The sequence below is a fragment of the Corapipo altera genome, unplaced genomic scaffold (genome assembly GCF_003945725.1).
Source record: "Corapipo altera isolate COAL_440 unplaced genomic scaffold, ASM394572v1 71, whole genome shotgun sequence".
Taxonomy (NCBI): Eukaryota; Metazoa; Chordata; class Aves; order Passeriformes; family Pipridae; genus Corapipo; species Corapipo altera.
Window position 1 is genome coordinate 71,012 of NW_020884916.1, and position 26,032 is coordinate 97,043.

A 26,032-nucleotide genomic window follows, 5' to 3' on the forward strand; every position below is an offset into this window, starting at 1 on the left:
GGCCCAGCGCTCCCGCCGCAGGCCGCGAGGCTCGGCCCCCCGGCGCCGGCCCCTGCCGCCACGCTCCCGAGGAGCCGCGCCCGCCCCGGCACCCCGGCCCGTCCTCACCGCCACCAGCCGCGCTCCCCCTCGCCCAGGTATAAAATCCTCTCGCTGCCCCGGTGCCTTGTTATGGCGACTCGACGCTCCAAGATGGCGGCTTCCTCCTTCCTCCCGTGCGCCCTCCCCCTCCCGCCGGGAGGAGCCACCCCGCCCCGCACGCATCACGCACAGACGTACGTGCGTACCTACGTACGTTCGGCGTGCACTGCGCGCCACGTGACAGCGCTGGCCCCGCCCATCCCTCATCCCGATCCCTTATCCCGATCCCTCATCCCGGTCCCTCATCCCGGTCCCTCGTCCCTCATCCAGGCTGGTCTGTCGGCCCTGTTGTTTCTGAAGAAAAGGCTTGGAAAGTTAGCGTGGCTTCGCTCTGTAGTCATTAAAACACAGCGAAAACAAATGTAGGAACAAAAGGCTGACCTCAGCGGGCAGGAGCTGTAACCTCCGACCGCGGCAGGCCTGGGAATTGCCATTCCCTTTCAGACGGCTGGCTGTTCCTTACACACAGGTCTTGACAAACCGGACCACAATGGGAACGTGATCTTAAAAACAGTAGCCTAAAAATGCTGGTAATTCGAAAACTGCTTCGCCGACAAGTTTTTGTTCAAATGTTTTCCAAAATAGGCACAAAAAGACAGGGAGGGAAGTTCATTTACCCTGACATGGCTGCTTTTAGCTTGTTCCTCACATCTACAGCTCTCTCAGGGTGGTTGTTTATCCACCCCCAGCAGCCAAAGGCACACCTGGGGCTGGTGGGGCCGTGTCTGCCCTCAGCCCCACTGGAAGTCTGGGGGTCACAGCAGGGGAATGAAGCAATGCTGTTCCCTCCTCTGACAGCCACAGCACAGTCATCTCCATCAGGCCTGCTGACCCTTCTTCTGTAATAACTTCATATGTTCCTGCCCAGTTCTCATGGGAGATCAGTGCAGTCTCATCCTTGATTTCTTTTGTTTGCTGCCTTGCAGACTCTGCTCTGCTCTGAGGCTGCTGCCCTGGACCGAGCTGCCCTTCCTCGGGGCACAGAGGTCATCCCTGGTGTGAAGCTCCCTTGCCAACCTCTCTCCTACCTGATGCATCCCTCTTTCTTTTCAAAGCTTCTGTTCCAAGTGTGGCAAGTGAAAAAGGAACCTGAAAAGACAGGTGTTCACGTGCCAGGGGAGCAGAAAACTGCACCTCACCTGTTTCTTGCTGTGCTACTCATTGGCCAAAGGGCGCAGCAGCCATAGATGGGAAACCCTCGACTGCCCCACACACAGAGGCAGATGCTGGGCACGACCTTCATTCTGCTGCTCCTGCTGTTGCTTTGGCCCTGCTGTGTGGGGGCTGGCATCTCATCTCAGCTCCTTGTGGGGCTAAGCATCACACTTCCCAATGAGTTGTGCAGGAAGTGGCATGTTCTAATCTTGAAAGAACAAATAACAACAGAAATTAACAGATTAGGAAACATGCCTGACATCTGCAGGCAGCACAAAGTTTTAGTTATGGTAACAGCAAATAAGACTAACAGAGAACATTAGAGTTGAGAAGACTCAGGAGCCAGAAACAATCTGGCTTTTCTCCAGCAGATCTCAGAAAGTCAGTGTAGTGCCCAACTGGCCAGTAGAGGTGCTTATTAGTCACACAGTTACAAAGAACATAGCAACTTCACACAGAAGTACTGCATTTTGACATCCTTCTGTAGAGCTGAATAATTTCCTATTATCAAAATACTGCATACAAGTTAAGGAAATTTTACATTCCTGACAAAACAAGAACAATTCTCCAGTGAGAGTGTATATCTGTGGCAGAAAACCAGAGCTCAGACAGGAATTCCCATGTATGGACATCAAAACAATCCTCAAATTGAGGAATTTGGTAACAGTCTTCTTCCACAGTCAGTTCCTTACCTGTCTGTGTAGGGACAGGCAGGTTAAAAATGTATATTTAATTTCAATTTCTTTCCATTTATTTTTCCCTTATGCTATTCTCTCTTATTATCATATTTCTTGCATTTCACGTTACAGCAACACAAAGATCCTTTAGGTCATGCCTGTAGGGCAGCAGTCATCTCCTTGGTGTAGTGTGTGTTTGCAAGTGAAATCTTTTGTGTCTGTTGCTTTGGAGCAGGCTCCTTGAACCCCTGTCATTCCCACACCACATCTGAGGGCCAAGCTTACAGCGTGGGAAGCATTTCCAGACTGCAGTTCCCCACAGCTGCCTTCTGTGGCCTGTCCCTCTGAGCTGAGAGGTTCTGCATCATCACTCCCTCACTCTCAGACTCACACTACCTTACTGCCCTGTCCTGGGGAGCAGCACCCTTGCTGCTGGCCCTTAAAGGAAGTTTCTGGTGCTGCGTGCTCCACCCTCCACTTCTAGCTGAATGAGAACATCCTTCCCAAGCTCTCAGTCTCCCAGGCTCAGTGGTGCCCCACTCTTCATGCTGCTCCACAGCCCTGGCAGGGCAGGCCTCGGTCTGTGTTCCCCCCTGGGAGGCAGAGAGCAAGCTCCCTATGGCCTCCCTCCAGGTTTGTTGCTCTCCATCCTCTCCCTTTTGGGAGAAGGGGTGCCCAGAGGCTGATGAGCACATGCAGATGCACACAAAGGTCCTCAGGGCAGGGAAGGACAGCCAACATCCTTGTGGCAGCAGTGGCCCATTAAGTCAGGATCACCTGGCTCCTGCTAAGAAGCAGGAGGAGTGAATGAAATCAAACACCACCTCCTCCTTCAGTAGACCAAGTCCCACTCTTGCTGGTACAGAGGCCTTGGTGCAGCTGTGCCCAGAGAAGAGGAGGACAAACACTGTGCTTGTGGAACCACTTCAGCTCTTCACAGAGGAAAAGCTTCCTGCCAAAATGCCAGCTGCAATGCCATCCTGCTCTGCTGACCCAGACTGGGGCTTTCTCACCATGAATCTGCTGCTGTAACATCAGTGAACAAAACACACATTCCCTTGAGCAGAGAAAATCTTGATTTCCCATTTTTATTATCCTTTACTACCTTGTGAAATCAAGGGGCCTTGCTTCTGTCATGCAGCTGCCCAGCCCCTCCTGCACTTTCCTGTGCAAGCCACCTCACCCTCCCGCAAGCCCAGACGAGGGGCGAAGCAGCAGGAGAAGCAGAAGACAACCACAAAGCCACTGGGGTTAAAGCAGCCAGAAGGACCTCAAGGCAGAGGGTGATGGTCATATAGACTATACCTATGCATTTCACCTCCAGGTGTCTTTGAAGTCCTGCATGGCTCCAGAGATCCAGGAGTATCCAGAGATCCTGCCTGGATCCAGGAGGTTTCTGCTGTGTTCCTTGGCATAGAACTTTCCAAAGCCATTCAGACCACCTGGGACAAGGACAGCCATGGGCAACAGCCCTGGAGGTTTCCAGGGAAGCTGTAAGGATGTTCTGAATCTTCTCTGGTACAGAACAAAGGAATGCGGATTCTTCAAACTGTACTTTAAAAATTAACTTACAGTACTAGTAAAAAGATGATAAAGCTAGATGCTAATCCTTACATCAATCAGGTCACTATGCCTGGAGCTCATTTGCCTTGCAAATAGTCTATTGTTACATGCTGTGTCCCTTCCTACTCAAATTACTAACTCCACCCCAAAAAAGAACTTCTGTTGAAACTTCTGTAGAAGAGACAGATCCTGCTCCTGAAACCATGGGGCCTGTCAGCTACTCATCAGAGACCTATGACTTGGTGAGTTGGGACTGGCTTTGCTTGATAACAGGGAGAGCAGGTAGAGCTGGGGGGGGGCTGAAAGACTTGTTTTCTGTCTGTCTGTCTTCTCACCCTCCTGTTGGCAGAGGAAGAGCTTGAGCCATTTCTTAAGACAGCACAATCAGCCCTTGCATCCCTTAAGTCCCAGCTTGGCCACAAACACAAGGCTGTTGCTTGCAGAGAGCCAGCGCAGTGTGGCTGCAGCTGATCCAAGGGTGCTGGATATTCCCATGGGGAAAGCTGCCGAACTGCCGGGGCCTCGTGTGCAGCCATTCTGGCAAGCACTTAGCCTGAGCACTGTCCTTGCATGAGGACAGACCACAGCCTCTGCAAAGGGCCAGGTGACTCCCTGGGAGAGCGGGGCTCTGGCAGCCCCATACCCACTGCCAGCCTGTCCCAGGCTCTGTTCCCTGCTGCCCATGCAGCCCTCGACACCTCGGCGTCAAACATTCATTCCGAGCCAGGCACCTTCTGCACCAGCCTTCAGTGGTATAAATGACTGTGCACACAGTATGCAAAGCCCTGTACACCTCGTCTGGTCTCCTTACACAACTGGAATACTCAAAGCAAATCCAGTGCGGTCTCTCTCTCTTTCTCTCTCTCTCTCTGTGAAAATCCTTGGTACAACCTTACGTGCTCCTACCCCTGCTTGCCTTCTCCACATACAAGCTGCCACAGACTCTGTTGAAAGTATATTTACAAGAGGGACATTTTGAAGAGGGGAAAATAAATTACGAGTTGTTCTAACAGGGAATGATGACACAAGGCATTCTGCGTCATAGTTCTCTCCCCAGCGTTTGCAAATGAAAGACAGCAGCTGCACCTTTTAGAGTACGTTGAGGTATCCAAGGGGAAGTACACAGCAGCACTACCATCTCAGAATTTATTTTTTAACCAATTGAGCAATTGTGGAAGGAAAAACTATGAGAACGTTTGCACAGTGAGTACAGTGAGAGCCTCATCTAAATTTTGATACCATCCAAGACTAATCGACTCTGTTATCTTGTGGAAAAGTAAGGTGCCCAAAATGATAACCCCCTTTCTCCATAGCAAAAATGCTTTGCTTGCTTAACCTTCCTCAACTGCAGCCTAGACAACCAAAATCACAGGTGCAGAAGAACCATTGAGATCTCCACCAGGTCTCTTGAGGAGCTGCAGACCAGTTTTCATTGTAATGGGACCAATATGACTCAAGAGCATAAACGCACCTGCACTACAGTAATGTGGCATTTCCATGGGCTTTGGTCTTATTCCTAGCTTTCCCTGGTTCAGCACCCAGAGAGGTTATGAGCAGAAGCTCTGTCAGTAAATCGCATTGATGTGGGCTATTTCAGTTTTAAGGTTTTGGGAATAAAATGTGCTGCTCCCAGCCCTGGCATGGGCTAGAAGGGAATGACTCACATGGAAAACCCATAACAGTGCACAAGCTGCTTCACTTCTGCAGCCAAATGTTTTGATCGCTGACAGTTGTGGGGAACTGAGAAAAGCAGCTGCCACATGGAGACCAGAATAAATCTGAATGTGGGTCAGGGGTAGAGGGATCCCTGAACAAAAAGCACACAGGAACAGCCTTCCCAGGTATACATTTATTACAGAAAGAGACACCACTTTTTCTCCCACCCCCAAATCTGGCTGCAATTGTCTTGGAGGAGACCTGTTCAAAGGTCCCTCTGCATACACACTGTTGACTTATCCCATCCCAGATCAGGCAGCCACCTGCTTCCAGTCCTAGAAATGGGAATCACAGCAGAGTCCCCAGAATCCTCTCCTTGGCACATTCAGTGCATCTCCTGCAGCTCTGGTCCCTGTCCTTCCTGTCTCAGCCTGGACTGTGACTTTTCATCCTCATGTCTCCAACTCATCTCTGTCCGCTTCCACCCACACACGCTGCTCTGCTCGGAGATGCATGAGAGGATGCCTCAGACTCAGCTCCGCACATGCTTCCCCTGCCCACAGCAAATGGCTTTACAGTAAGAGCCCTCCCTACCTGCTCCCCATCAGCAATCAGATGGTGTCTGATAGTGGCACTCAGCCTCTGCACCTCTGGCTCCAAATACAAGGTGATGCTGGAAGCTGGTCAGTGGCCAAAGCCACTGAACACCACCCAGGCTGTCCACCCATCAGCATCAATGGTGCTGGCATGGCTCCAAGGCAGGACTGACACTCCAGCCAGCAAACCCAGACATTTCCCATCCTTTCCTTTTTTTCCTTCAAAGGTGGAATCATCCAACCTTTCCCCAGTGAAATTTCCCATTCCAACATATAATTTGTTTGGGGTTTTCCACACGGTCACCTGCACAGCCTGAGCAGTCTGGTTTGGTCAGTCCACTAAATTGCAAAGGTTTTTGGGTTGGTCTTGTTTTTCTCAAAGAGATTCAAGGATCTGGCACTGGACAACACATCGCAGGTTTCTATGTGTTGGTAATTCTTGACAAAAGGTCTGGGTACAGACTAGGAAATGTTTTCAAGCCAGGGAGAAAAATAACTGGGAGGGAATTCTAAAAGCTTTTGTCTTTAGCAGCAATCTCCAGTTTCCAAAATCATATCCTTAACCAGAAAAATAAATGTTCTTTGGGAATACAAAATGCTTTTCACCAAAGGTTTGCAGCCCCATCATCACATTAGGGGAAGACAGGTGTGTGTTTGAGGTTTTGGGTAGGGGGGATTCCTGGCCCCCGAGGGGACTGGCTCTCACCCATTCAGGAGGAAGCACCATGGCATCAGAGCACAGCCACAGCACCCCTGGATGCAGAGTTGGTGGAGAACAGGATGGTGGCAAGACCAAGAGTAACTTTGGTCAGAGCAAAGTCTGGCTCAGCACTCTTTCTGGCAGTAGCCAAAGGCAGAGGCCCAGGGAAGAAGGCAAGAGCTGGGCAAGGCTATTCTGCACTTTTCCCAAGGGCTTGTTTGCCCTCCTACCATCCACTGCTGGGGGACCACCTGAGCCAGCTGTCTGCTCTACGTGTTTACTAATGCTCCGTAGACTTCTGCCACATCAGTGTGCCTGGCCCCTCCTGGAGCCACGCAGATGGTTTCAGCAGCAGAGCAGAGCAGTTCAGATGAGCCCTGCCACTGCCTCTTTACCCCAGTCACGTGCGGAGGCACCCAGTGCATTGCCCAGGGAAGGCTGCCTGAGAGAGAAGAAACATAAATCACCCTTCCCTAGCCAGGAACAATGCAGGACTCCAGGCTGGTCACACTCATTTGGCTTAGTAGCACACTGGGTGAGCAAAAACCCCCAAAATCAACTCTAAAACTGTATAAAGCAGGGCTGGTATTTTTAGACAGGAACTTTGGCAGAGGAGGGAAGGAGCAGCAGGTGCAAACGGCTGCAGCTGGCAGTGAAAGGTATGAAAGCAGCAAGCAGAGACTTCCGCTGTGGTTGACACTGAAGTCTCAGCACAAGTCTCTGGAGAGGGTGTGGGTGGGGGACCTCAGGGTGACTGCTGCTGAGCTCTTCCCACTTGTCACTAATTTTTCAGCTTGCCACAAGCCTCCTGCACTGCTCTCTTTTTATGCTCATCCCAGCCCTTTGCTTTTGTGAACACCCAACTTCTGCAAGGTGCCCAAGGCCAGCTGGAGTATGCCCACTGTCCAGGAAGTTCATCCTGAGTGCAATTCCAGCTTCCCGGCAATTGATACTTGCCCGCAGCCTCAGCCCCAATACAGGCTGCTCACCTGGCAAGAAGATCCAGCAGGCCAAGAGCAAATCATGTTTGTGGTAGCTCTACTGCACTTTCCTTACTGGGTATCAGCCTAGGGTCCGCGTGGTGTTTTCAATCGTGTTTCCTGCTCTGACTGCAATTAATTCAGAACTGCAAGGTTTACCAACAGAACAGATTTCTCTCTGCAGCATCCATTCCTCTAGCTATGGCACCACAGTGCCTCAGAGGCTTTCCTCCAGCCATTTTGAACACCTGCCCCACACCTTTCTCTGAGCATGTGGAAAGCAATCTCAAGGACAGCTGCTGCTTGCTCTTGCCCCTTACCTTGCTCTGCCCCAGGCAGCTCCCAGGCCTCTGAGGAGAAGGTGGTCAGTGCAATCCCACCGCCTTTGTACCTGGCAGCAGGCAGGACAGGGGCAGTCCGTATCAGAAATGAGTAGAAAACATCAGGAAAGCTGGTAGAGGAGCGTTCCATGCTGTGTGAGGAAGCAAGAGCCACCAGCAGGTAAACTGGCAAGAACCAGATGATGAAACTGGTCATTTGACTGGACACCAGAACATCACCAAATATGCTAGTTAGAGATAAGATCCTGAGCAGCTCTTGCTGTCAGAGATGGAGACAACCCTCTCCACAGGCTGCTGCACCTCCTGGCACTGGGGGGACCTCCGAGGTCATCACACTGCAGACAGGCAGCACCCGCTCCTGATGCAGGTGGGCCGCAGGACGTGGGGATGCTCCACTCTAGGTTTGCCAGGTGCAGCTGAGGGACTGGGTTCTTGTGTCCAGAAACTCCCCTCTGTTAACGATACTCTCTTATTCTCCAGAGCCAGGTGGAACTGAGTGGCTACTATGAAGCTGAGAACACCACCCCTTCTTTGGAGGGCTACTTTTGCTTCAACCCAGCCTCATCAGTGGTTGGCAACCAGAGAGACCCCTTCAGAAAGGTCTTCATGCCCCTCATCTATCTGTTGATGTTCATGTTGGGGACTGTAGGCAATGCCCTGGTCCTGGTCATTTTAGAGAGGTTCAAGCGCTCTCGCACCACCACGGAAAACTTCCTTTTCCATCTCACCCTGGCCAACCTGGCACTGTTGCTTACCTTCCCATTCAGCGTGGTAGAGAGCTTGGCTGGGTGGGTATTTGGGAAGTTCCTCTGCAAGATACTCAGTGCTGTCCACAAGATCAATTTCTACTGCAGTAGCATGCTGCTGGGGTGCATCGCAGTGGACCGTTACCTGGCCATCGTCTATGCAATCCACACCTACCGCAAACGCAGAGCTCACTCCATCCATCTCACCTGCACGGCTGTCTGGCTCTGCTCACTGCTTCTGACTTTACCCGATCTCATCTTCATGGAAGTCTGGACAGATGACAGCAACCGCAGCATTTGCTATTTTCCAGAGGTTGGGATCGATGGCAACAATGCCTGGCTGGCAACTCGCTTCCTCTACCACACTGTGGGCTTCTTTGTGCCCCTGCTGGTCATGTGTTACTGCTACATGGCCATTGTCCGGGTGCTCTGTCAGTCCCAGCGCCTGCAGAGGCAGAAAGCTGTCCGTGTGGCCATCCTGGTGACAGGAATCTTCCTGCTCTGCTGGAGCCCGTACCACATCGTCATCTTCCTGAACACACTTACCAAGCTAGAAGCCTTCACCAAGAACTGCCTCCTGGAAGACCAGCTGGACACAGCCATCATGGTGACAGAGGCCATTGGCTTCACACACTGCTGCCTCAACCCCATCCTCTACGCCTTCATTGGAGTCAAGTTCCGTAATGACTTCTTCCGGATCCTGCAGGAGCTTGGCTGCATAAGCCAGGAGACCCTGCAGGAGATCCTGGAGGTGACAAGGAAGAGTAGCGGGATTGATTCTGACAACACCACCTCCATCTCCACCTTCTAGCTGGAAAAGGCTGCCTGCAAGACAGAACTGGCCTAGGGCTTTCCTTCCTAGTGGCGTACTTGCTGTGGTCTCAGTTACAAGTTTCACAAGCATCCCCACCACTTTTCTTTGCTCCTCAGGAAACAGGTCCAATAGCCACCGAACACCCGAATCCCATCAGATACCTTGCCTGGCTCCTCCTGGTTCTCATACCTGTAGAAATCTGCCTGGCAGCTGTTGGTGAATGCTGGCTGTCCAGTGGTCACTCTCGTGGGGCTGGATGAACCCAAGTGGGTTGAACTGACACTCCCACCTCTCCCTCAGAACGGTGACTGCAGGCATCCTGTGCATGAAGTCAGGCACAAGACTGGGGTGCCAGGGGCAAGGAAAAAAGTGCAGCCAACTAAGCTAAGCAGGTCTCCATTTCACTAGCTCAGGTTGGTACAGACATGCCCAAAGGAAGCAGCAGGACTCATTTGCCACAGCAACTGGAAAGAGAGATGCAGGTAGGACTGATGGGGGCTGTAGAGCTCAATCACATAGCATGGGCATACAGTGCTGAACACTCTCTGACTGCAACATTGTCCTCCTGCTGCACGACATCCCCCCCAGCCAGCCATGACACATTCACCTGCCCGACACAGCTCACGCCAGCAGGTCCTCCCACAGACTAACAGATTTGACTGTCACAGACTCCTTTCCTGACACCAGTTGCATCTTTCCCCACTCATTTGATCTGTTTTACTGCTGTTAAGATCTTCTGTGAGTGGCTGCTGAACTGAATGCCTGACTATGCAAAAGTTTTCCTTTAAGGAAAAACACCAGTTGAAGAGATGGCTTCTGTCTTGTGACTCTGCACAGGGGACAGAAACCACACCGCTTTGTAAGTCTGAAGGTGTAACTTTTTCTTTCAGCTCACTGTATGGCAATTTGTGGGTTCTGAGAGCAAGGAGACCCACTGCCCCAAAGTAAGGAAAAGAGCTCGTTTGCATAATTTCTCTTTGTTTTTAGCGAGGCGAGAGGAAATGCAGCATTTTGCTTTGCACTGTGCTTTCTGATATTTTTCCTCCACCTGCATCAACAGGGCTTTCAGAGATTAAGTGCATCCAGGTGTACAGAGAACAAACCTGGGTGGTGATCTTGCCCTGAACTGCAGCTGAACTTCACTATACCCAAGGGCCCTTCTAAAAACACCAGGCATTATGGAAGGGGTTACGTTACCTCAGTCTGGATCAGGTAGAGATCTCAATAGCTCGTTCTCACATTATGACTTCAGGAGAAAACTCACCAAGTATAAGGCAGTCCACCATTTCCTGCAGTGCTGCATCTTCAAAGATGAAACCTGCAAATAATGGTGACTGTAATTGTTCAAGCATGTACATGCAGCAGAGGAAGAGCAGCTCTCTTTAGCCTGTCCTCTCGTGTTCTCCATGGTTGTACCAGTGAGCAGACCCATTGCAGATGCATTGTAAACGCCTCCCCAGCAGGTTCTGATGAAACTGTGTTTCTACATACATAAAACTGTTACTGAAGAAATGAACAGTCAGAGTGTAGAATTCTTACAGTGGTCACAAAGTAAAAAGAAAATCTGCACACAAAGTAAGAGTGAACAGATTGATTACACATCTATTGTTACTACAGTTTTTAGTACTGGTATGTACAAACCTTTAGAAATGTTTGATGTAAGCTGTAATAAACACCTTCTCATGGACAGTGCTTGTAAGCAGTTGTCTGCAGTCATGTCACTTTCTCGAGGGAAATGCATCAGAGAGCACTGAGAGGGCAGATGTCACCTTTCTGACAAGCACTGCTGTTCCCACATGGGGACCACAGGGCTCACAAGACCACCCTGTTCAGATTCCCCTTCACTGGTGCCGCAGAATGCCCTGCTGTCTTCAGAGTCAGTCCAGATCTACATTAGCTCTCTGCTTTCCAGAGCCTCTTCCACCAACTGGAGCACTTGCTGCCCCAGTTTTACAGCAGCTGCTAACCCAAGTGGAAAGCTGCCCTTGCACCCACATTTGGCTCAGCCAGCCTGGGAATGGCTTGGCTCAGAGCTGGCAGACCCTTCCCCAAAGAGCAGCTGTTGCTCCTCCCACAACTGCCTGCAACCAACCTGCTGAATGGTGACAAGAAAGCAAGAGGAACTTTCCTTCACCACAGAGGAAGCTGGGCTTTCCACTCAGTGAAACCCTCACTGCCTCCTCAAGGTTTGCATGGCTGTCACATGGCCCAGAGCGGGCTTCCCTGCTAAGCACTCATGCCACCAGAGCCACCCCCAGACACCACAGCCCTCAGGCACACAAACCTTCAGGCTCCCCTGTGGAGCTCAGCTCAGCCCCTATTCCACTGCTACCAAGTGAGGCAGACGTACTCTGCCCACCCAGGCCACCAGGAAGAGGCACTGAGCCCAGGGGAGCTCCAAAGTGGCTCTTGCAGGGAGTGGGGAAGTGGCGTGTGGGAAGGCAATCTCACCACCATCCACAGCGCACACTCTGCACCCCCAGCCCTGGACCACGCTCTGCAAACAAGGCTCCAGCAGACAACCCAGAGAAAGCCTTGGTCTCTGCTGAAGGCAACCCCAAAGACAAGGACACAAAGACTCACAACAGCACACTGCTCTGCATTTCCTGCAGGGCAACCAAGACTCCCAGGAGGCAGAGCTGGGGTGTTTCAGCAGAGCATCCTGCTACACGCGCGCGATGATCGCAGGGCTGTGGCAGGCAGTGGAGCGTGCATGCGTGAGCGCGAGCCAGGAACGCATGAATGAACGCGCGCCTGGGAGCGCTGCAGAGAAAGGGCTCCCCCGATGCCCACGCAACCCTCCCAGCAGCTCTTGCACCCTCTTGTCCCCACTGCAGACCCATGGACAATCACGTGGAAAAAGACAGGCACAAGGTCAGGTTTTGAAATTTGTCTTTTTAATAAAAAGGCACCTATAAAACAGGTCAATACATTACAGGCAGCACAGATACCCAAAAACAAGCCTAAAAATTGTTTCAAATAAAAACCAATAAGATGTCTTCACATATTGTATTTATATATTTATATTTATATATATATATTTATATAATGGTACAAAATGACTGGGGAATTTCTCCATGGGATGACAGAGAACAGGTCAGTCACCTTTACCTCAATGTGAAAGCTAATTCCGGGTGCGTGATTATCCGATGTACTGAAAGATGCGGTTTCCCAGCATATGCTTTTTTGGAGCCGGAAAAACATGGCGAAGTCACGGCTAAAAGATGGGCAAACCTACTGTGATTAGGTGGAGTCAGTACACAGAACTCAAGCTGAGAAGCCGAGCAATAAACTACAAGACACAAGACTAGACACAGGTCACGGCAGCAGGCAACCAGCTGATGGCAAACCTTGCCCAGGTCTAACACAGACTGGCTGTCACTGAGCCTCCAGAGGAACTCCTGCCACACTGCTGTTCACAGACATGGTTGGGAGTGGTGCCCAGGGCAGAAGGGTGTTAGGCAGCACTTCTCCCCGTTGTTCAGCCCTCTCAGGGGTAGGGAGAGGGCTGGCTCTAGGGCAGTGCAATTTTGCAGAAGAGCATCGACTGCTGCTCTAGAATCCTCAGCTCTGACCTAGTATTGGAATTTCCCTTTTGTATCCAGGGCTGCTGAGTCAAAAGGCTTTGCTTCTTATTTGTCACTGAAGGACAGGTGTTCCTTCTGTTGCCAGGCAGAAATAGCACTGCACTGCCCCATCCCCACGAGCAGCCAGCACCAGCCTCCTGAGTCCTGCACAGCCGTGCAGCCTGGGGGCTCCAGCTGAGCAGGGACAACACGCTGCCCACAAAGACAGGACTGCAAGCCCCAAGCAACTTCTGTGTCAGGCTGGGCAAAAAGGACAACAGGGAAGGTACGAACACGTGGAGATCTCAACCGGGCTAAAACAACAGCTGTCTACAGACAAACAAAAAACTTCCATATAGAAAATGTTATGGCTTCAAATTAGCCAAGACTAGCTGGTGGGTAATGAGCAAGGTTTGAGGCTGTAATTGGTATTTGGATGTTTACAAGAAACTAGCAGCAGCCAACACCCCAAAGTGCAGCCAAGAGAAGCCACAGCCTTTCAGGCAAGTCAAGCTTAGAAAGAGCTACATCTGTTTGAGCCACATCCTCCCATGTGAACACACTGAAAGGATGGAGAATCCAACCAGCTAACATGGTCAGGTCCAAAGCCTGAGCTGAAGATTATTCCTCTGCTCCAACTGCAAAGGCAGGGATGACCACTGCCTGTTTTATCACCTCAAAAACTGCTACTTGCTCACATCATACACAACAAACCCCTACAAAGCAGGAGACCAAAGCAAGATTCTTCCTCAAATCCAGACCCATGCTTCTTACCCAGTACTGCTTGCTACACAATGCCCCAAAGCTCAAGGTATTCCTAACTGGACTTTGTGACTCCATCTTCTCACAGACTGGATCGAGAGAGCTGCTGGGCTGACGTTTCAGCACCCACCAGCCTGTCCAAACAGCTTGCAAGATGGTGAAAAGTTGCTGTTCACTTGCTACTTGACAATCTCCCTTTCCAAAGCCCTCTCCTCCCTGCAGTACCAAGCTGGGAAAGGTGAGCTCTGTTATAAGAGAGTGTGCTAAGTCTGGCTCTGCAGAGATAATCCTCCAAGCAGTGTTCCCCCAGCAGCTGTGTGTCCCAAGTTCACCGCTGGATGCTGGAATGGGGTCCCTGCAGAAGTCCAGAGACACTGCCATGAGTGCAGAAGTGTGTGCACATAACCCCACATTCCCCTCTGTGAACAAACACAGGACAGACCATCAGGACCACGTGCAGGAAGACCTTATGGAGTGCAGGATGGGGAGGATGGAGCGCATCCAGAAAAGCCAGAGTTGTCCAAATGGCACACTTCTGCCAGCTTGGGAATGAGGGATTGCAATGCAACTTCAGCCTCTTCTGTCTGAAACACAGAATGGCCATGCCACTGACACCAAACAAGACTTACACTAAGGTGGAGTATTGCACGCAGGGACAGGTCCTCTTCAACAGCTGGACCTCTCCTGTGTCACAGGGCAGGACTGCTGCCAGTAGCTCAGGGCGAGATGGAACAAAGACTGCCTGTGAAACTCTGGAGGAGAAGGACCAACAAGCATGAGGAAGACCTGGGAGAGCATTCAACAGGAGAGGGGGCGCAGGACAATGGCAGACGGTGATGTATGGGTCATGGACTGGTGTAGGAAGGCTGCAGAAGAGCAGGGTTCCTAGCTAGCCTCTCCTGGAAGCACCGAAATGCATCACCTCACTCACCTCAGAACCCATCGGTCCCTACACACCGTAACACCTGCCACCAGGGGACACAGTAGGAAGGGAAGAGAAGGGAGTAGAGGTGACAGGGTTGGTCAAGACCTTCGGGTCCAGCACGTTATCATCTGCGAAGCCCAATCCTCACCACTTCTCCAGCTGAAGGGAGAATGCTCCCCAGCATCCCCAGCTGCCACAGCAGCTTCTCCACAGAGCAGCAACAGCTGCATCCCATGAAGCTGTGGCCTCTGTCCTGCCAGATGAGCACCAGCAGCGTTTCACCAGGGCCACAGCTCTTGGTGGTGGTTGTGTTTGTGTACTCAGCAGAGCATCCACAGGGGCCTGAGATCTGCATGACACTACATCCCCCGCCCCCCTCGCACATGCAAACCATCCAGATGCATGAACAACACAGGTCTGACACAGAGTCACTCTACAATGGGATCTCTCAACATCCTGTGCACCCTGGGGATCCTCCTCCCTCCCCCCCTCAAGGAGAGTCTTCAATCCTTGTACACTGTTGCCTTTAGCATGTTTTTCTGTTTCTGTTTTTTAAAACATGTTTTGAGGCTTCTATTAAAACACAGAAATACAGAACAATTAAAAACCAGCACAAGTTTCGCCTTTCCCAGCGACCTATTTACAGCTAGTTCCAAAAACCCTCTTGCACATTTTGGTTGCTTAAAAAGGAAGGAAAAAAAGAAAAAAAAAAAGAAAAAAAGAAAAAGAGAGGAAAAAAAGGGAAAGAAAAACACTTGACAGAGGAAAACCGTAAGTGAAAACTTTACAAACTGACACAGGGTCTGGATGACCCTAGTCTCCACTCAGGGTTCAAAGTAACAGCCCCACTCCCAGCCCTCCACCCTCCCCTTCCCCAAAAAAGTAAGGAAAAAGAAACCCAATTCACATCAAGTTTACTGCACATATGGTTTTCTGTGTAGAGGCGAATCCAATATGAAAAGCATCCCACGTGGTGTCCTCCACTGACATTGGCCCCCAACCCTCCCCTGCAGAAAGGTTTAAAAATGTTTGTAGAGGCAGCCCAGTCCCCTCCCCAGCCCTGAGAGCCAGCCGGGGTTAGAAAGGCAAGTTCGCCATGTTCCCAGGCCCGGGGATGTAACTCATCTGGCTGTCCAGGGAGACACTCCTCTGCCTCATCTGGTGCGTGACCATGAGGTTCTGCTGAGGCGGGGGCCCCATGAGAGAGCCCTGAGGTGACATCATATGTCCTGTCTGGGCATACATCTCCCCTGACACAGACATGCTCCTCTGCTTGGCCTGCATCAGCATGAAATTTTGCTGGGCCATCAGGCTCTGCTGTGGAGACATCATGCCCTGGTGCATGCTGTTGCCCATCATGCCTTGCTGGGGTGGTATGCCTGTCCTGCCCAGCATGGGCATTTGTCCAGGATGGCACATGGGCATGCCGAGTCCCCTCTGCACGCCCTGCTGCCCGGGGAGGCTGGGGGCATTCATACCTGGCCGCACCGGGGGCTGCTCAGCCATCATGTTCTGCAGGTTCATGAGGTGAAGGTTGGAAGGCTGAGATTTCGGTGCCTGGCTGTCACTCTTGGGGAAATACTGCAAGGTGCTGCTTGGCTTCTCTGATGGGATGATCCTGGACAGATCAAATTCAGGGATCCCTGTGGGTGTGGGGCGGATGACCTCGCTGAGCTCAGGGTCGTTCAGCACCGATGCCACCCCGGGAAGCACGGGCGGGTAGGGCTCGCCAATCCGAGGAGGGATGTTCTTGCCCATCATGTGCTGCTGAGGGGGCATCTGGCCAGGCTGCTGGGAGGGAAGGTCCTCAGGCGGCAAGGGCATCCCTGGTGGGTAATGCTGCTGCATCCCAGGGCCACCTCCCGCACCGGGGGCTATGGGCATGCCTCCAGCAGGAGATGGCATGGCGTTGTGGGGCTGCTGCATGCGGGGGAACACGAGCTGGTTAGAAGGAATCATCTGTGAACTGTTGGGCACAGGGCCACACTGCTGGTTCAACGAGTCCTGGGGACCCGGGGGCATCATCATGGGGTTCTGGGGGGGCACGCCTGCCCCTGGCCCACTCGGGTGCATAGGAATGTTGGAGCCCAGAGGGTTTGGGGAGGACATCATGGAGGTGGGGGGCGGTTCATGGGAGAGGGGCTGCTGACCAGGCAGGTTCATTCCCATGGGGCTCTGAGAGGATCCAGGTGCCACAGAGTTCAAGTGCAGTTGATTTGGCTGATTCCCCGTCACACCTAAGGACAGAAAAAAGAGAGAAGAGTTATCCCTCCTCTCAGATCTCTTAGGCTTGCAAAATCCACATCCTGAAAGCCTGCCAAGCACTCCTGCTCAGAATTCCCTGAGCATGGAGAGTGATGCTTAGTGAGGAGCTGCAAGATGGGCTTGCAAAGCACCAATATCAGAAAAAAAGGACCCAGACTCCAGCTCCCTAAGCCCACAAGCACCAGAGAGATCTTTCAGCTTCATCCAGTCTCATGCTGGATTTGTAGCTTCTTACAGCCCCCTGATTTTAGAATCCTGGCTTGGTGTGTTGGGACAGCCCTACACCACGGTCTCAGCAGGGCTCCCAGCAAGGCTCCCAGCTACCTGGAAGGCACTGAGGAGTGACCCTTCAACACTGTGGGCTGCAGGGTTCCTGCCACCCAGCAAGGTCCAGTGGCCACACAACCTTGGGCGGTGAGGATGAAAAAAGCAGAAGAGTGGGCAGCCCAACACAGGTGATGTCCAGGTGGGACATCGGAACAGCAGAGCCATCCATGCCTGTGGAGGCAGCCAATGCATTTGCATGCCTGCAGTCAACCTAAGTGACTGCTCAGCAGTGAAAGAGTCAAAAAGTTGATTTTTCATGTTGAAAACTGCCAAAAATATTTATCAGACAGTTTTAAACCCCTAAATCAAGTGGTAAAGCACACTGGAATTCCCCTTTGGGCTGGTCACCAAGTGACAAAAAACACTCATTTGCCTAGCTGTCCTCACCAGTGCCACCAGCTAGTGAAGCGTATCTGGCCTACTGAAATCACAGCTATGCTACCTACAACACAGGTTGCCTCATGCAGGCACTTGGGCTGCACTCAAAACACCAGACTCCCAAGCCCTGTTCGGAGCATGCCTGTCCTGTTACACGGAAACACAAGGGCTCTAAGCAGCAGACCTCTGTCTGCAAGTCCTGAGCCTGAGAAAACTCCAGGAGCCATGAAAATTCAGGGCCAATGCCTCTGCATGAGGTAAAGGTAGGTCTAAAAAATTCCAGAGCTCACGGAAGAAGGATGTCTCAAGCCAGACTCGCTCATGTACTTCCAGAGAGCAAACCCACCAAGCCAAAAGCTGATGGGCAGCCTCAGCACAGGGCAAAGAAATGTACAAACTATTACCAATGAGGGTGAATTTAAGCTATTTGACATGGCGGGCAGGGGGAGAAGAAAGTTTCTAATGCCTCTTCCACCTGCTGCCTCAGGCTCACTGGCAGCCATGAGACGGCGTGACCTCTTGCAAGCCCAGCTCCAGTAGTACGTACCTGACATACTTCCAGGAGCGAGCATAGGCCTGTCCGGCAGCAGCTCGTCGTCAGAGGTGGCGATGGTTTTGATGGCATTGTGGTAAAGTGGTGTGGAGCTGGGCATGGCATACTTGGACATCTGGGACATCATCAGTGAGAGTGGGTTCTGAGAGGGGGATGGATCTGGAGAGGAAGTAAAAGGCATGTTGGGATTTATGGTGCTAGAGGTGTTACTGGCTGGCGCGGAAGAGCTGCTCCGAGGCCCAGAAGGGAGAGAACCTGCAAGCAAGAGAGAGACCAGCTTAGTACTGTCCACACACCTACTATCAGAGAGCAACCCTGTCCCCTCCTTCCAATGGCAGTGACCAAAGGAGTTTGCAAAACACAGAGCTGGCCCAGCCCAGTATGCAGAGACCCTGCTCCAGAGCCGTGACAGACTTCCACTTCAACCTGCTCCTGACTGCCCAGCACAGACACAGCTTTTGCTGCCTTATCACAGAGTGTAAGCAGTAAATGCTGCTCTGCCCACCCTCTCATCTACCTGAAAAGGCCCCGTTTGGACTCCTGGGAAATAAACTTGCTCCATGAGATGCCACACACAGGCATCTCTGTTTCTTCTTGCTCCTGCGAGAGCTCACAGGCTGGAGAGAAACACTGTCCGCACACTCGCCAAGCACAGACATGCACTCGCATGCAAGACACCCGGCATACCCTGATCCAGTGCTCCCATGGAGGCAGATGAGTTCATGCTGAGAGTCTGCTTGCTCTGGTTGACTCCTGGGCTGGGCATGGTGGCTTTGGGAGATGGCACCCAACCAGGGGAAGGAACAGCCATAGAAGGGGACTTCAGGCGGCTTGGTGAGCCGGTTGGAGACCGCACATTGAGAGAGGAGCTCATCACCTGGGGGGACTTGAGGGGCCCTGACTGGTTTGAAGGTGGCATGCTGACCATCTGTGAGGGTGTCTGTGGGGACTTGAGGTTGGCAGACGGGGAGGTGACCAGCGGCGAGTGCACCTGGCTAAGGGTGGGAGACTTGAGGTGGCCCATGCTGGGGGAATTCATCTGGCTGATGTTGATGGTGAGGTCAGAGGGCCGGCGGCCAAGCCCTCGGGAAGGTGCTGGGTGCATGTTGGCTAGGTTTCCCCCTGGTGTGGGAGTGGGATTGGAAGCTGGAGGCAGAGGGATGTGGCTGAGCCTGGTGGTGCCACTGATGCTCCCAACGGGCATGGTGCCCTGCTCAGGGTTGAATATGTCCGACGCACTGCCCATCTCCTGGGGCATGTTGGGATAAGGTCCTTGCCCGCTTGAGAAGCCTTGCTGCCCTTGGTTGGGGAACTGGGAGGGAATCATCATTTTCTGGGGCCCTGTTAGCATTGCACTACCACTGCCATTCTGAGCCCTCGCCCTGGCCAGCTCCTCAGGGCTCATGCCCTGGTGGGCCATCATCTCGGGGCCCCTCATCTTCTGCGACATCATCATCTGCTGCTGTGGGGTCATCTGGACATTGAGGTTCATGTTCATGTTCATGTTGACATTCATGTTCATGTTGAGGTTGCCAGGGCCCACGGGTGCATCCATGTCCCGAAGGCCTGATTGACTCATAGGGGGGCTCAGCATCCCCCGAGTGCCTGCAAAATCCATTCCCATTGGGGCACTGCTCAGGCTCTCCCCCGTTATCTGGCCAGCAAACATGGATGGATCCATCTGCCTGTGAGCCTGCATCATCCTCTCCATTTCCATGCTCTGGCTCATGGAGTTGCTGGATATTCCCATGGGCCTCTGCATTGCCACTGGGCGTTTTTCCATGAGTTGATGCCGTAGAATCTCCTCCCTGGCACGGGGATTCATAAACCTTTCTGGGTCCCCTTGCCCTGATGGGTAGGGCAGGGTGCCCTGCGGAAAGTTGCCGGGGCCTCCCATAGGAGACATATCATCGCTCCATCCCATGCCAGGCCTGACTGGTCTCTGCATGGCATTCATGGGCCCAAGAGCATCCAAGGGCATGTTCTGCATCCCTCCAAAGCCAGAGACTCTCTGCATTTGATTCCCAGGAAACCGTGGCCCAGGAAAGGGTGGCCCTCCCCGCAGCTGCATAGGGTCCTGCACATCTATGGGTCCCCGCAGCTGGCTGCCCATCCCCGGTGGCCACGGCTCCCCAGGCTTGCTATGGTAGGGTGGTGGGGGCCCACGCATCATCATGCTCCCCATCGACTGTGGGATCATGATCTCCTGCATGGGCCGGCCGTGGATGCTGATCTGCTCCTCCTTCCGTCGCTTTTCCTCATAGTACTCTTCCTGCAGCTTCCTCCAGGCCACTTGCTCCGGTGTCAGGCTGTCCTGGTTCAGCCGCTGCATCATCATGTTCATCTGCTGCCCCATGTCAGCTCCGGGGTGGTGTGGCACCTCGTGTTCTAGGCTGGGCCCACCAAGGCTCTGAGTCTGGGATATCATGGACTGCAGAGGCTCTTCATACTTCTTCATGCTGGCAGAGGGTGCAGGGGGCTGGGCAGGGGTAGCCTGCGGCTGAGGGGCAGTGCCACCCTCACCCACATTTTGGCTGGACTTGAGGAAGGGCTCGGCCTCCCCACTGCGCAGCAGCAAACGCTCAATGTCCCGCAAGGTCTGCAGAGAGCGCTCTCGGTGCTCCAGCTGCTCCTTTGAGAGCCCTTCCGAGTTCATGGCGTTCCTGGGGCCCAGGCCTGCCTGCCCTGGCATCCCTGGACCCGGACCCTCTCCGAGAAGGCTAGAGCTGGGGGTGGCAGAGGATTCCACTTGCCCAGGCTGCACGGCGCTGGCAGACGCGGTGGGTGTATTTGGGTGGTTGTTTCCAGGCTGGTTGCTGCTGCTGTTGTTCCCCAAAGAGCTGGGAGTCAGATCTCTCCGGACATCTTCACTTGTCCCTTCCTGAGGTGCAGGCAAAGGTGTTTGACTGATGGTCTGAGGTGTGGGGGGTGGAGGTTGCGGTGGGGGAGGCTGCGGCTGTGGCTGACTTGCTTGAGGGGCTGGTGGCTGGGACTGTGGAGTGTTGGCAGCAGGAGGGTTAATCGGAAGTGGCTCAGCAACCCCCAGCACTTTAGGAGCAGGTGCCTAGCAGAGAAAAGGGGAAGAAACTTGAGAAGTAAAAACCCTAGAGAGGTATTCTTCCCTGCACCCTGCAGGAGACCTCTCTGTCCCGAAAAGTTGCCTCATGGCAGTTCATCTTCATTCCTTACAGGAAAGATATAGGCCCTACTACACGCCCTGGGAATGCACAAGCTGTGGGCATGGCTGTGGAGCCACAGGCCATGCCCCATCCCAAACTTTTCACAGATGACAACAGCAAGGGTTGTGCCAAAGAGTTTCCGCAGCAAAACATCCCACGCCACTGAAAGGGCATTCTGGCAACCCCTTCTTTCACAAATGAGCCGGGGGCTGGGGAAGGGTACCAGTTGGCAGCGCATGCCAACTGGAGCATTTGGTTCATAGCTGGTATACCTGGTCTAGTTTTGCCCGCGGGACATTCTGCTGATGGTAGGCCAGAATGGAGTCAGCTCGGCCCTGCAGGACAGCTTCTGCAGCTCTGGGGAGAGAGCACAAATCGCTTGAGAACAGGTACTGTGCCCCATCCTACCCATCCCCAGCTGCCACCTCTGCTCTTCAGTCCTCCAGAAAGAGGGAAATCTCTGGAGGTCACTGAGAAGAGTGACTGTTCTCAGAGCCTTCCCACCTGTCCTGCACATGTCCCCTGAGGATCTCCAACTGACGATCACTTGCCCTGGAGTTTCCCTCTTCCCATGTCCTGTGACAGGCTTTGCCTTCTGCCTACTGCCCTAAGGTGGCTGTCACCCAGACACTCTGGGATCTTCCGCACCAGACCTGTGGTACAGCAGAGCTCTAAAACTAAACAGACTAAGCTAAACAGACTAAACTAACTAAACTGCTGTGACCCTGTGGCTGAGACAATGCAGGACAGAAGGGAGGAATTGTGTGAAGAATACCCAAGGGTTACATGACACTCCCAGAGACACCCACCCCTCAGATACTTCTGAATCAGCCCAGCAGCCTGCACTGCTTTGGGTGAATCATTCGTTGGATGCTGACTAGATGTGCTCTACAGCAGAGTGCAGCGCCAGGCATCGCCAGGAGGAAGCGGGCATCTAAGTCCAAGTTTGCCCACCCGTGGTGGCTGCCAGTAAACCTCACGAACCCCAGGGAGTTCCCACTCTGTGCAACCAGAGAGACACAGGTCTCTCCAGCTCTTCTGCACTCCACTGCCGTGTGCAGCGGACAGGTGTGACAAGGCCTGCCGGGATGGACGGAGTTTACTGCTTACGTGTTAGCAAGGTGCGTTGTAAAGACGTAAACGAACTGTGACGGCTGCTTCCCTGCTCCGCCGCCTCCGCCTCCCACAGCCTCTGACCGCAAGCCGGGGGCAGCACCATGGGGCACGCCGGAAGTGCTGCTCTCGCTCAGGTTCGGCAGCGGGTTGGACCCTGGGCCAAGCTGTGGGGCCGTGGACATCGCAGGATCTGCTACATTACAGCCTGCGGGAGCAGAGGAGAGCACGGGAGCGCCGGGACGAGCCGCCGGCAGAGGGCGGCCCCGGCCCGCGCGGCGCGGGGTGCCCGTCCATCGCCAGCCGCTATCGCAGGAGACCCGCAATTAATATTAATAAGCATTGCAATTACCAGGGGCATGCCCTGCCTTCCTCTCTCTTCGCCCCTCAACGCAACTGGCTCCCTGCTCCCCTCCAGCTGCCTCTCCCCACCGCAGCCGCTCCTGCAGCCAGAGCCTGCCACTGCAGCATCTACACAGGAGACGTCGCTGGGGAACCTGGTGCGGGGACACTTCCAGCCCCTGCCCCCGGGCAGCCCCACCGTGGCCCACTCCTGCCACGCAGACCTGGGAGCAGGCTCTGACAAGGGAAGTGGAACTATCCCTTCCCACACGGGCTGTGGAGTGTGCTGAGAAGCACAAGGGAACATTATGGAGAGGATGGTGACAGTGCGCTGGCAGCTCTCCTGGCTTTCCTACACATTCATGTTCTCCATCAGAGGACATGGGCATCTCCTGGGGCCCCACAGAAGAAAGTAAACTGAATAGTAGATACAAAATATCAAAGAACATCCATGCTTCTGGAAAACAGGAGACACCTACAGTTCATTGCCCAAAGCAGCACACACCTTGGCCAGCTCAGCCCCGCCTGAACCACTGTCAAGACCCCAAGAGCCTCTTCAGACTCAGTTGCCTTTACAACATATCTGTGGAGAGCCAGGTAGATGGCCTGGCACAGACTTAGCTGCTGCAACAAGGGCAATGAGTGTCACAGTCTGGCTGCCACTCTGACCAGGGTGGGCATGCCCAACCAGAGTTAAGTTGGGCACACTTTCAAGATGGCAATTCTGCTGATAGTGTGGCCAGAGCAACATACAGCAGGGACATTCAACCTCAACGCCTTTTCCTCCAGCATCTCAGTAGCATCTTCACAAAGATGCTTCACAAAGTGAGGCCCCACATCTCACTACATGGCAAAAAAAAAAATTCTCACAGCGCAACGAGCACCAACTGCAATGGCCCCCCCCTCACCACACACCCGGCTAAGTGAGCACACACAGGCCAAAAGGTGCCAGTGTCACCAGCCCTGCTGAGCTGCAGGAAGGATCTAGCTTTATTCAAGCTTGTGAGCTGGTAAGGAGGCAGTCACTCACTGTGTGCATTGCTGATGGGCTTGTCGTCTTCCTCGCTGTCTGGCCCAGAGCACCATTCATCGCCGCTGTATGGCTGTTTCCTTTCCAGCACGCACCGTCGCTTGCTACGGGGAGCCACCTCACCTGCAAAGTGACAGAGCCATCAGAGGTGCTGAGGAGACCCGGCAGGGACTGGGAAGACTGGGGTCCTGCCCAGCTGCATGCTGGCAGCGCTGACCCAACAGGGATGCACTGGGCAAGAAGCCTTACACCAACATCTGCCCAGCGCTGCTTAAGAACCTGAAGCATCTGCTCAGTCTGGGCTTCTTGTCTTTGCAGCCAGATCTAGTGGGACTCCAGTGTGAGAGCCAGAGTTTCAGAATGAGGTGTATTTCTTACTGCCTGAAAGGAGTCTGCGAACACAGGACGTGTCCACCTGCTGTTCGAAATAGGACAACTTTGAGCATTAACCATAAATTTAAAGGGTCTGTGATTTAGCAATCAAAACCTGAATATAGAATGGAATAGTGCGTTGGCATCCTTTGTAGGAACAAGAGACAGACTCTGCCCTTTGCTGATATCAATTGGGCAGGGGCCTTCATGCCCTCTGTAAACTCATGTGCTCCCTCCATTTCTCAGATGGGACTGATGCAGCTCAGAGAGGAAGTGGCTTGCCTTAAAGGCACTGAGGGACTCGGGGACAGCAACCAGACACAGGATGGATAACTTCCAGTCCCGTGCTTTAACTAATATAACATTTTTTACCCTCCTTTTTTTACATCATCTAGTGGTTTCCAGGCCATATTCACATGATCTATCAGTGCATTACGAACATAGGACATTCGAGCATTTCTGACCAAGCCATTTAAATAATTTTCTTGTGGAGGTGTGGGCTACAAGACAGTTCTTGGATAAAGCTACAAATGCTTTTGATCAGTGGTGTACACTTACCCCTGCAACCCCAGGTACTGTCTACTTGTTCTACCAAGGCATGGCTCTGGCCTAAGCCAGTCAGGCTAACACAGTCAGGCAACACAGCCAGTCTGGCTGTGAAAGCAAATGCTTAGGGACACAAGCCATAACAGCAGCTCTGCATCTGGGGACTGGGTTTGAGTCTCCGTTGGAACCAAGGGCACCACTGAGATTTCTCCTCCCACCCCCCATGAGATGCTCAAGCGTCCCATGGAGCCATTGAGCACAGAGCTTGGTGGAATGCAAGAGGCTATGGGGAAGGCTGGCAAGGACAGGAAAGCCAAAGGGTTTAGAAGCACTGACTCAGCCCTTTTCCAGAAGCCACATGCTGTAACACAAGAGTCATCCATCGCTGACAAAACCACAGAACTGTTCAGACAGTGACCCTCACAGCACCTCCTTGCTAACCATGACCGAGTTGTTGGGCAGCTACAAGAACACCACAAAGGCAGCTCTCTGCCAACAGCAAGGAGACAGAAAACAACTCAACTCAGTCTCAAGTTGAAAGTCTGCACATTGCAAAGCAGGGGCAGTGAACCACACTGTTGCTTAGCTGGCCTCAATAGCCCATGAAAATCAGTCCAAGATTCTGGGTGTAATAAAGAGTTTAGGGAGTGAAATGCAAAGATAATGAATGCTCAGCTACTCTGGTCCCAAAACTGTAAATGTGACAAGCAGTGATGCAAAGTCGCACAGGTAGCCAGGACATGGACAGAAGAGAGCACAGAAACTCAAGATGTTCCCATCCCAAGTCCTGCCAGGATGCCTGGAGCGACTGAGGAGCCGACATGCTGAGGAAAGGTTTAGGAGAGTGTTACCTTTTGATTCTGTGTCCTGTGATGGGGTGCTGACTTCTCGCTGTTCTCCAGAGTCCACTGAGATGCTTCGCTCCCGTTTCACCTTGCCCTTCAAGGAGCTGAAGTTTGGGACAGTGTTCTGGCTGTTTTTCAGTCCAGAGTTGCCAGGGGAGATCTGAGTGGCCTTACTGCCATGGCTGCCTGCCCCCACACCCTTCGAGCCCAGGTTACACGTGGGTGCTTGGCTCACATTGTGGTGCTGGGCCAGGGCACCGCTGCTGCCTGCCTTGCCATGGCTGGGCAGTTTGTTGTCAGGGTGCATTGGCTTGGCTAAAGCTTCCCAAAGCACCAGTGGAGGGAGCTCCCAGGCCCTTCGGTCAGAAACCTGCAAGAGAAAAGGGCAGCGAGTCACCACGGTGCCCCTCACACGGGTGCAGCTGCTGGGGGCACAGCCCAGGATCAGGGCCCTGGGGCT

At 53.0% G+C, this 26,032-nt stretch overlaps 3 protein-coding genes across 7 annotated transcripts in view; 1 reads left to right on the forward strand and 2 right to left on the reverse strand.

Moving 5' to 3' along the window:
• Positions 1–259, reverse strand: part of DDX6 (DEAD-box helicase 6) — an 18,157-nt gene extending 17,898 nt beyond the window's left edge. For 3 of the 4 annotated variants that reach the window (XM_027655583.1, XM_027655586.1, XM_027655585.1), the window contains exon 1: positions 109–259. The gene's annotated coding sequence lies outside the window, so the exon portion shown is untranslated. The remainder of the gene's footprint in view (positions 1–108) is intronic. The other variant, XM_027655582.1, reaches the window with a different exon arrangement.
• Positions 260–408: 149 nt separating this feature from the next.
• CXCR5 (C-X-C motif chemokine receptor 5) lies at positions 409–9,543 on the forward strand. The gene is made up of 3 exons (XM_027655587.1): positions 409–895; positions 2,775–3,778; positions 8,290–9,543. Exons 2-3 carry the CDS (start codon positions 3,644–3,646, stop codon positions 9,364–9,366), a joined length of 1,212 nt encoding a protein of 403 aa, XP_027511388.1. The 5' UTR covers positions 409–895; positions 2,775–3,643; the 3' UTR covers positions 9,367–9,543.
• A 2,701-nt stretch (positions 9,544–12,244) lies between these two features.
• Positions 12,245–26,032, reverse strand: part of BCL9L (BCL9 like) — a 34,018-nt gene continuing 20,230 nt past the window's right edge. The window contains exons 2-8 of one of the 2 annotated variants that reach the window (XM_027655579.1): positions 25,579–25,942; positions 23,810–23,932; positions 22,435–22,645; positions 21,597–21,681; positions 18,833–21,209; positions 18,140–18,304; positions 12,245–16,859 (exon numbers count right to left, since the gene is read on the reverse strand). In XM_027655579.1, the coding sequence (XP_027511380.1) occupies positions 15,700–16,859; positions 18,140–18,304; positions 18,833–21,209; positions 21,597–21,681; positions 22,435–22,645; positions 23,810–23,932; positions 25,579–25,942 (4,485 nt within the window). In that variant the 3' untranslated portion in view covers positions 12,245–15,699. Of the gene's footprint in view, positions 16,860–18,139; positions 18,401–18,832; positions 21,210–21,596; positions 21,682–22,434; positions 22,646–23,809; positions 23,933–25,578; positions 25,943–26,032 lie in introns of both variants that reach the window. The other variant, XM_027655578.1, reaches the window with a different exon arrangement.